The sequence below is a fragment of the Pterocles gutturalis genome, unplaced genomic scaffold (assembly GCF_000699245.1).
Source record: "Pterocles gutturalis isolate BGI_N339 unplaced genomic scaffold, ASM69924v1 scaffold47940, whole genome shotgun sequence".
Classification (NCBI taxonomy): domain Eukaryota; kingdom Metazoa; phylum Chordata; class Aves; order Pterocliformes; family Pteroclidae; genus Pterocles; species Pterocles gutturalis.
The window spans coordinates 18,721-29,583 of record NW_010142585.1 but is presented as its reverse complement, the minus strand read 5'-3'; the positions used below and the strand labels follow the sequence as shown (position 1 = coordinate 29,583).

The 10,863-nt window shown below is 35.1% G+C and overlaps 1 protein-coding gene across 1 annotated transcript in view; it reads right to left on the bottom strand.

The window, feature by feature from the left end:
• Nucleotides 1-10,863, bottom strand: part of ATR (ATR serine/threonine kinase) — a gene marked incomplete at its 3' end in the record, with an annotated part of 36,810 nt that overhangs the window by 7,238 nt on the left and 18,709 nt on the right. Inside the window, exons 22-33 of the mRNA XM_010084413.1 lie at nucleotides 10,343-10,549; nucleotides 10,012-10,125; nucleotides 9,041-9,156; nucleotides 8,020-8,140; nucleotides 6,977-7,114; nucleotides 5,683-5,890; nucleotides 5,046-5,224; nucleotides 4,103-4,267; nucleotides 2,951-3,042; nucleotides 2,187-2,278; nucleotides 1,653-1,830; nucleotides 185-361 (exon numbers count right to left, since the gene is read on the bottom strand). Coding sequence (XP_010082715.1) covers nucleotides 185-361; nucleotides 1,653-1,830; nucleotides 2,187-2,278; nucleotides 2,951-3,042; nucleotides 4,103-4,267; nucleotides 5,046-5,224; nucleotides 5,683-5,890; nucleotides 6,977-7,114; nucleotides 8,020-8,140; nucleotides 9,041-9,156; nucleotides 10,012-10,125; nucleotides 10,343-10,549 — 1,787 coding nt within the window. The remainder of the gene's footprint in view (nucleotides 1-184; nucleotides 362-1,652; nucleotides 1,831-2,186; nucleotides 2,279-2,950; nucleotides 3,043-4,102; nucleotides 4,268-5,045; nucleotides 5,225-5,682; nucleotides 5,891-6,976; nucleotides 7,115-8,019; nucleotides 8,141-9,040; nucleotides 9,157-10,011; nucleotides 10,126-10,342; nucleotides 10,550-10,863) is intronic.

Genomic DNA, 10,863 nt, shown 5'->3' with positions numbered 1-10,863 from the left:
TCTTTCCCCCTGTTTCTCCCTTATCTTTCGTATAGACGCTACTTTTCCCTTCTATTTTGAAGGTACATAATACTGCAAAAGACTGCTTTCATCTACAATATAAATTTCTTCTAACACACATATGGAAAACCAGAATATTACTGAGAACACAACATAGACAAATAAGAAATAGTAATGTTCTCACCTTTTATTGAGACTAAGCAAAGCCCTTCTCAGTGCTAAAATGGGTTCTTTTGCTCTGTAAGAGTTTTGGGCCATTTCAATACGAGCACACCAATTCAGGGAATCTCTACTGTGGTCACCATCTGGTTGCTGAAATATTGGTGCAATACTATGTTCCAGCTCACACAGCATATGCAACCTGTGTTAGCAAAATAAAGGCAAAAAATTGTTGAAAATTGCTCGCTGTTTGAGACACATGCAAGTTTTACACAGCTTTTGCCATTTTCTTTCTAAAAGCTGGCCATGTAAGTAATTTCAAATAGTAGGACTTATTTTAAAAGCAAAACTGCAACAAAACACACAAAATCACGGATTTGTAAACAAATTAGCTATTTTCTCACAATTCCTTTGCAAAGTTGCCGAACACAGAGACAATGAAGATCACTTGGAGAGGAAGTCAATCGTCAGAAAGAGTACTTCTATCCATTACTTTTAGCAACAATTCTTCAAAAGGTCTGATATTTTCAACAAATACCATTTTAGAGGCAATATACTATCTGTTACTTAAACACTTAATTTACAATAAAGTTAATCCATTTATTTAAAAATGCCATTATTAGCTGTCACTGTAAAGGTGCAAAGCTAAGAACTTGTAAACGTCCAAGTTCTCATTGACAGAGTCTAAGTGTAGTATGGATATCTGACAGAAACAGTGACAGAAGGCTTCCAAGTAGCCCAGATCAATGGCTAAATCTAATTATTTTGAAACACTTCTTTCTCAGTACTCAAACTCAATTTTCTAAAAAAAAAAAAAACAAAAACAAAACAAAAAAAAAAAAACACCAAACAAAAAAAAAACCAACCAAAAAACCACTGAAAACTTACCAACAGAAAATAAAATTAAGTAGTAATTAAGACATATATACTTAACTGTCTGGTTAACGCAGTATCTTGCCACAAGGATGCACGTAGAGTGCAGAGGAAGTACTAAGCCTTTTTCGATAACAAAAGGCTGCTCACTTGTTTGTCTACTACAGCCAAGTTCAAAATTTACTAAAAAATAGAAAGTAAAACTACGGAAGGGGATGGGGTTTCAATTTTTACCGCTTCATTGATAAAAGAAGGGAGTGCTTTTAGGCCACCATACAGATTAAAAGCAATGCTCTTAAGTTAATGGAGTTCAGTTAATGGAGTTACTGCCCTATATGTACTACTTTAAGCATGGAATTAAATTCTTGGTTTTTACTACCTGATACATAAACTTGCTTGCTGATTTTGAGACTATACCCCAGAATTTTATTGTATTTTTTGTGGGGGATAAATACAAATTCCCAGTTAATCAAAGGTTTCCAATTAGGGTAAGTATTTAAAAAAAAAGTGACAAAAAATGCACATCAGTACCATTTATTGTGAAAATGGAAAATTCTTGCTGCTGCGTAAGTAACTACATGATTTCTGGATTTGAAAATAGTGACATGAAATTCAGAAACCTGATAATATGTTCATATCCTCGCTGATAGGATCCTCTTTCAAAGCTTGCTGCTGAAAGGGGTACAATCTGTTCTGCTCGAACAACCTTGAGTGTTTCATAAAAAGCTGCTTCATTTTTCTTCTTGGCTGATGACAATAAATGTCCTAGTCTGACACTCCAGGTAGTGGACTTCTCATCTTTGGGGAGAAAAGAAAGCCTTTCAAACTCTGCTTCTCTAAGCATCTTAATCTGCACATACTAATTTGTCTTAACATATTACTGGAAAAATAAGTATTTCTCAGAACTAATTACTTGAATTTTAGAAATACTCTAAAATTCTACCCCACAATGCAGCCCCCTCACCCCAACAAAGAAATATGGCCTTACACTTGCTTGAAATTTCAACTCAAAGACTATACCATTTACAATCAAATACATTTACAAGACTAAAAAATTACAATAGCCGCCCCTTGATTCCAGCTGGTTAGACTAAAACATACACCTGTTCAGAAATGCAAGGAAGTATCCATATTTTGATATTACAATAACTTACCTGAAGCCAAATAATTTTCCAGTAAATCCCATCGTGACAGTTTCCAGGCTGCTTCCACTCTGTAAGTGTTCAATTCAGAAATCCATTCAGACCTATTAAAAGAAAACAAAGGCAATAAAAGCTTGTGCTGAACTCAGTATTTTTTTCCTTCCCCGCCTCAGTTTGTTAGTTCTACATGTTATTAGCAAATACTATTTATATGAAACTTCTCTTACTTGAAAAGAAGCAAAGTAAGCTTGCTTCTAACAAAATTCAGTAAAACAAAAGGATATGCATTGATAAAAAAAGAACAGCTGTACAACGCAATCCCACAAATTCAATTTCCAAGTCATGTATTTAACTTCTATGGAACATTTTAAAAAAGACCAACTTCCAACCCACTTATCCTATCAGGCTACAGAATAGCTATGGAACAGGAAACATGCAAAACAATGAATGAAAGATTCTATTTAACAAATTAAAGCACATATCAACACTGTACACAGCGCAGAGAAGAAGTACTAACATTTTGTCAAGTCTTGAAATTAAATTACAGGCAAAGCACTTAAAGTTTTCTAGCTTTACATTGCTAATTAGATATCCTTGATAAGCCTCATGTGCTTGACCATGAGCAAAAATGGCGACAGCAACACAAGAACTTCCCTGCCCAAAGCAGGGAGGTTGGAACTAGATAATCTTTAAAAGGTCCCTTCCAACCCAAACCATTCTACGATTCTATGATTCTATATTACTCAAACAAACATTGTATTAGATGCTTATCGTACCTGTTTGCAAGCACTCCATTGACCTGAGTAATTACTGTAGATAACTGACCAAGGCCTAACATGGACTTCACTACACCATGATAATGAATAATCTAGAAATAGGGGAAAAAAAATAATGAAAAAACTCACATATATGTTCATGAAATTCATGGCAGTCTGAAGGAGGAAATATGTCAATTTGGATGCTTTTTATAAGATGAAAAGGCATAATGAATTGCACCATAAGCTAAATGAACATTAAAGATAAAAAAATTAATAATAATAATTAAAAAAAAATCTACGATTACCCAAGAACTTCAATCACCATAGGCAAATTTTTGAACTGCAAACGTAGTTTGATGTTAATTTATTAACACCCTTAGAGTTGTGGATAAAAATTTGATTTAAAGAAATGAACAACAACAAGGAAAAAGTCACAGGAAGGAAATAACCCCAAAACCCAAAGCAAGTTCACTCTTCATAAAAATTATTTCCATATTCTGGGAATGAAGTAAGGTCATCAAAACACTCTGTTTACTATGCAAGTTATCAGCTGTGCTAGACAACCTCTGCTTCACAGGGAAGTGCAAGAAACCATAGGGATGTCCTAGCCTGGGAAACTTTTTACCAACTTCCATTAGAAAACTATTTGAAATATAGAAAGGGCAATACATGTTTTCAACTTTCTTTCTGCACTTAACATCACATCACAGTTTTCTTTAATAATTTTCCATTTGCTCTTATATTACAAACATTTTCCCTGGAAGTCAATAATCAAAAATAGTATGCCAGAATTACTCTGACTAAAACTTGTAGTAATCTGCTTTAATAGTTCTCTTGGCATGTACCAGTACTGACTGATACTTAAGCAACCCACTTCCAGGCCTTCCCTGGCAAAGGCTGAACTTTAATTGCTAAACTGTCCTAGCAAAAACCTGGGTATAAGCATCCAACTATTAACTGAAGCCTGCAAATTTCAGTATAAACCAAATAAGATTTGTTTCCACTCAGACACTTCCAATAACAATAATTATTCAACAACTGCCACAGTAAACTCTTACGTTCCCATTTCACTTAAATATTCTGAAGATGTATTTTTGGCTTCGTTTGCATCAGTTACAAATATTTTTTTTTAAAAATTTAAAAAAAAAAAGGAAGTTGTCTTGTACTTACCTGATCAGGTTCCAGTTGGATAGCCCTATCGTAACAGGCTGTTGCATCTCTTAACAAGCCAATACTTTCATGTTCAAGGATTTGTTCTTTCAGAGATGGTTCTGCTTTCCGAATTGCACTCACCCCAGCTACTCCATCTGGCTCATGCATAGCAGCATACAATTTCTTTATTCAAACAGAATTGGAAACGGACATTAAAAAGACCTCTAAGACAACAAGAAGATATTTTATATATAACATGCTCAGAACTGTGCATCTTCTTGAAAATGGAGAACAAACTACTCTGTATGACTTCTTGGCATTAAGCTTTCATGAAAAATGTCAGTTTTGCTGGGCTACTTCCAAAGTTGAGCCCTACTTTTGCTTAGCACACTATTATACTCATGATCTCACACTACAGAAAGAGTAACACACCAAGTTACCTGACACAATCTGTACAAAGGGCAAAATAAATATCCTATTATTACATGATAAAGTTGTATAATATGAAGCTGCAGATTACTTAAGGTGGAAAAGCCACATACAAAGTTTTTCAAATTGGAAACGTCACTGAGGTATATAAACCATAAGGAACCACAAACACGCTCATCCCACAGCTTGTCTTTTTTTTTAGTTATTATAGTTGGCTGTCTTTTCTCTGACAAAGGGCACAGAGCAATAAATGCTATTTTTTCAACAAAAACACATTTAACTATTGTGTAGGGTTTTACAACCTTTTATTACACATTAGAAAGCTATTCCTCCTTTTCATCTAAGAGGCATGCCAAGCAAGGGGAAGTAATAAATATTGCTGAAAAGACAGACAACTAAACACTTGTATCCAATGGCAAGAGTCTGACTACATCTTTTCTTCTTCCCATCTCAAAGAAGAATTTGACAAAGCTTTATTCATCTATTTTCATTTTAAAATAAAACAAACAAAACCCAAAAAGAACTTCTGAACCTGAAGAAATCCAAGATGCTCCTGAATATTTTGTTTCTTCTCTGTGATGAAGGATTCAAAGTGCATCACAGCCCTTGTGTAAGCCTTAGAGCGAAAGGAAGCCACAGCTAGTGTATCCTGAGGTATGAGGTCTAGAAAACGTGTCACATTTTGATATTCTCTGTAGTCCTCACTTGATGCTATAGAAGAAAAACATTTTAAAAAGTCTGTCCATTGAGGTTTCATTTATAAGAATTACCTTACGCATCAAAAGTCAGTTAATTCATGTTGCAATTTAGTGAGATAATCTGATTAATTTAAGAACATATTTTTCTCTTCTGTCAACAGTAATTTATTTAAAACAATCCCAGTGACCTTCCTACATCTTGCAAGACTGCACAGAATATGTTAAACCTTTAGAAAACTACCAAGAACTTACCATTCAATTTTTTAAATTTGGATCTGTATTTCTTACAATAGGCATTTAAAACAATGGATTTGGGGTAGGGCTGTGGAAATCACAATACGATAGCAAGAAGTGATAAAGCAGACTAACATACCATAGTAATATTGCATTCTTAAGTGGTCATAATGTGAGGTGGCAAATTTAAATACTTATTTGAAAATGTAAACATCACTTAAAATAAGCATCACTCACTTTTTAAATCACCTTTGTCTTTGCTAGACTTGTTAGAATTTTTCTCAGCAATAAGCATTTGAAACTTATGTCTAGCCCACTGAGTTAGATGATCAAGCATGGAGAACACTGTCTGTGTGCTCAGCTGACTTAGATCAGATGCACTGTCTTCAAGTCTCCTAGTAGACTGGTCATCATGTTTCAGAACAGCCATAATCTCTGCATAAACCTACACAAACATTAACATGATCAAAACAGTAGGAAACAGCAATTAACACAAAAATCAAACTAAAATACTAGATAGCTCAATTGTACATTCTAATAATTTTGGGCTTATTTGCAAGCATTTTTTGTCCCACAACCTTAAGAGGAAGAAATGATAAACCAAACAGTAGTAGCTGCCAGGAGGATCCATACAAGAAGAAAGCCTTTGAAAAGCAAACCCTTGGATTCAGAATAACTGCCACAATTATTGGAATTTTAGGTTTCAAAACACGATGAATGCTAGTGCACTTCTGCTGCAAATACAGTGCTTGAAGGTTTGATAAGAGTCAAGTTATCCACTGGCTACCAGATCACAGATTTAGTTTTTGCTTATATTTAAGTAAATACCATGCTGATAGACCTGCTTCCTGTTTGTTTTAGCCAACAGAATACAAGTTAACATACATAACAGGTGTTTATTGTGGCTGTACTTGTTCACACAAGAAAAACCATCACACCCCTTTACACATTCACAATTTTTAAACAGATATCTTAGCTGTGAAATTTCAAATTAATAGAATGCAAGTTTTGAGTCTTTTCAACTTCTGCTAAAACAAACTGAAGGAATGCAGACTGGATGATTCTTTTATCTCCTATCCCTGCTTTGCTACAAGACATCTATGAATCTTGCTCTGCACGAATCTGGTAGCTAAATAGATTTTCCACTTAAATTGTAAGTGTATGCAAGCAAAAGGAAAAAAATTATAGGTCTGAATTATTTGAAGTACACAAGTTCAATTTATTCCCTGCTTGTGTTGCACTCTCTTCCTCTCTGTATCACTCCAGCTCTGATGTTACTGCAGTCATAATTAACTGCAGAATATGTTGTCCTAGGCCCTACTGAAGAAATAGACAGAAATCCAAAGAAAAGCAGTTCAGCACAAACATGTACGAGTATATTCAAATCCCTGTCAGAAAGTTTATATTATTAACAGGAAAAGGAGTTCACACCTATCGAATTTATTCATGTAGGTCTACAGCAATTCTGCAGAGCTGAACAGCTCTTAGGAAGAACAGTTGCTGTGAAGAACACTACCTTCCTACACCTCACCTCTTGTTGATCCTCTTGACTGCACCCCAACAAAACATAGACAAGGATGTGCGGGAGCAGATAAATTGTCACTTTATAGTCATTCTTCATCATAATACTGCAGCAATCGAAAACTTTTCTGGCAAGATCATGTCGTACCTATAGAAAAATATTATTTCCAGGAAAAACATCATTAGACAACTGCAAATGCCTGAACAATTACTAGGTTTATTTTTGTTGACAAATAAAAATTCCACTCTACCAAATAATTTTAAGATACTTGTCTCCTACAGAAGGTTCATCAGATTTAAACTCGCAACGAGGATGCCAGATGTCAGCAGCTATTACATGTTTCAGTTGCTGATACCAAAAAAAGGCAGGCAAGCATCGCTTACATGTTCCACTTTTCCATGTTCTCTACACCATGGCGAACCTGCACTGGCCGTAGAAAAAACCTTAGGGCCAAGAGTCTGCTACTGCACTCAGCCTCTCTTCTACCCTTAAAAGCTTGCAAAAAGTAGGAAATTATGAATTTTTCTGTCTGAAACAGGACAGTGTAGCTACTGAGCTACTGTGATTAAGTTATCTTCTTAAACTGTTTGATTTAGAAATGAGATTTTCAGTGGGTCACTTACCTTTTGGAAAGGAGTAAGAAAAGAAAGAGAAAAATACTTTTTATATGCTGGGACTGTGGAGCTATGGGGAAATGAAAGAAACCCACCAGAAACTGAGAAGATAAATTTGAGGTTTTCCAGAAGCATTTCAGATACTTTTCATAAGCATTTGTCAGTGCCTTCAGCTATATAAGGGTCTCTGGACAAGGGAAAACTTCATACGACTTCTGGCTTTGACACAACCTGTGAAACCTAGCCAAGAAGGAACAATGCTGGGGAACGGAGGGTGCACGGTTACCTTGATGATGCAAGAAGCCTTTAGGAATGTGCTTTAACAGGCCTATACAGAATAAGCACATTCTTCCATCCATCCCTGACTTTCAAAAACCAACATGTAGTTCGAGAACTGTGTTGTATATACCAATATAGAGAGCAGATTTATTCTCTTACCTTTGTTATAAGATAACCTGCCCAAGTTGCTGACCATTCTGCAAAATTATCGCCTAATCTGCTTAAGTAAATTGGCTTCTTCATATTAGACCAATTCACAGCCTTTTGATAACTCTTGTACCTGTAATTTTTAAAAAATCCGTTCAATAAAACTAACTTTTTTTTATTTAGTATAATAAAAAGCAATAGCACATCATTAATTATGAAGTTCCCTAACTGGAATCATATTAGGTTTCATCTTCTGAATCTTTTAAAAAAGAATTAAGAAATTATTTTCAGTAGTCACCATATTTTATTCTAGAGCTTCTTAATATGAAACATGAAATACAAACAACCTAACATGCTTCCATAATTTTTAAGTATATGTCAAAGCGCTGTTCAAATCCGTCTTTTGAGTACTATGGTTTTGACAGGAAAAACGCAGAACACATATGAAGGCCAAGAAATGCCCAAAAGTTTATTTTCCAAAAAGGTAAAACTTATGACAGATGAGCATGACAATCTTCAGGAGGAAACAGAAAGGAAACATTGTTGATTATTTCAAATTAACGTGCATACATAATATTAAGTTTTCTTTACATTTTGTTTTGTTGAATTAATGATAAAAATACAGTCAAATTAAAACCTAATGAGCTCTTCCTACCTCTATAAAGGGTAGCAGTAAAGGGATATTAACGCATTTAAGTACAAACTCAAACACTAATGAGAATTTGTACAGAGGAAAGAAAACAGAAGAAAAAGCTTCAAAACATCATGTAAGAAAGACAATGCTCTAGGGACAAAGGCAGATCTAGGCAAAGTATGAGCTCAGAATTCTGTTCTTTTGATTTACAGAGAATTAAATTCAAGAAAGCGTTAATTCAGCTTTACATAGAAAGACCTTATTTGAATTTTGTATCTACATATATCACTCTTTACAGAAGAGTAACAATCACAAAACCAAATGAAGTTATTGTTAGCCTCAATTAAAAATGTTTTATTAAAGCTGTTATGAAAAGAAATTACTTAAGTTGTCACATACCGTGTATTTAAGTGAGGTTCCAAGATCTCCTGCACGTGCTCAGGAAACCTCCTCCAAAGCCTGGAGCCTGGGCAGTCAGTGTTTGTCTCTCTACAGTCATAGATAGACAATAACTCCTGAAAAGGTGTGGTTTACATGACACAGTTAGCACTGAAGATAATTCATGGCCACAGTAGTAACAAAACCTGGTGTACATACCGAAGTAATGAGATAGAAGTCACAGAATGTTTAATTCAGAAATTATAACTGCAAAACTTTCATCCAACATTATTAATCCCCTATCACTAGGCAGTGTTGATTTCAACTAACTACTGATTCCCCAGATTCCCCAGTTGGTGTTCGGAACACATCATCCTGTATGCTTCACATCTGCCAATAAACCGGGACTAGAAGTCAGTCTGATTCCTCCTTGTGCATAAACTAATGGAATTTTCTTATTCCGCTGACTATAGGAGGCCACTCATTTTCTCCTGGAGCAAACAATTGTCCTGAAATTTTTACAAAGATATTAAACAAAGTTGACAAACCAGCACAAAAGACTAAAGTCTGAAAATAAGGGTAGGCTCACTTTTCAGTTGCTTCTTAAAAGTGTAAGCTGAAACCCTCTAAAAATACATACTGCTTTTCATTTCTGCCTATAGAACCTGCACCATTTCTAAGTCAGTCTCAGGATTGCTCTTTGAATCTCTATGTATGGACTATTAGTTACCTCGGAAACATCAGATCTCTCAAAATACCGTGACACAAAAGCAAACAATCTTTCTAATTCTCAGTGAGCACTGAGGAGTTCAAAAAATAAAAATCACTATCTTAACTAACCTTTTACCTTGTAATTTAAAGCTGTATAAGATGAAGCTTCAAATACTTAAACATGAACTTCAAAATGTATGTCTATATTGCATGCCACTATGTTCAGTGTGATAGGCAATCATTTGTGAAGAAAAAAAATGCAATCTAACCATGTATCTTACCTGAATTGCGTATGCTGCAGAATCCTGAGCACGAACATTATCAGCATAAGCAAGGAACGCTCTGGTCAGTTCCATTAATAACCCATAGGCAAAATTTGTATCCTCCACACCAGCCTCAATCACAAACAGAACACCAGTCTTATTAAAACAAACAGAGTAATAGCTGTATCTTTAATCTCCAAATTATCACTTTGAAACCTGACCCTAAACTGGTTTAGATGAGAAAGCAAACACAGATTTTCAAATGGTCTAAAGATAAGAGGTTCCCTGCTCCCAAGTAGTTTACAAAAACTCTTTGTGCTAAACAAAACACTACAGAAACACTTCTTACCACAAACGTAAAACGCTTTCCTTGAGTTTCACTTGTTGAAAAATCCAGCCTGCCAGGATCTATGGCTCCCAGTTCACCTAAACATTCTCCACAAAGTAGTCGGGCTTGAGAATTTGCATCCTGGCAGCCGATTAGAAGTACAGTTACCAACTGGGAGATGACTGGCTCCACAGTTTCGCTGTCTGTTACACACTTTATCAATTTTTCCTAGGAAGTTAAAAGATAAAGATGAGTTATTCTACAACCATGTTTATGGTAAATATTCTTGGAAATTTTCCATCTGTAACTCATTCTCACTTTGTGTTTAATTTACCCATGACTTTAAGTTAGTGATTCAAATACTGTCATTTTGTAACTGTAGCCCATTTGCCCTGAATTGCTTGTTACCTTAGGAAGGACTAAACAAATTAATGAAGGATTGGAGCCTCAACCAATAATGTTGTCACGGCCAATATTGTATCTCATTATCATAGAATCATAATCACAGAATGGCCTGGGTTGAAAAAGACATACACCTCTCT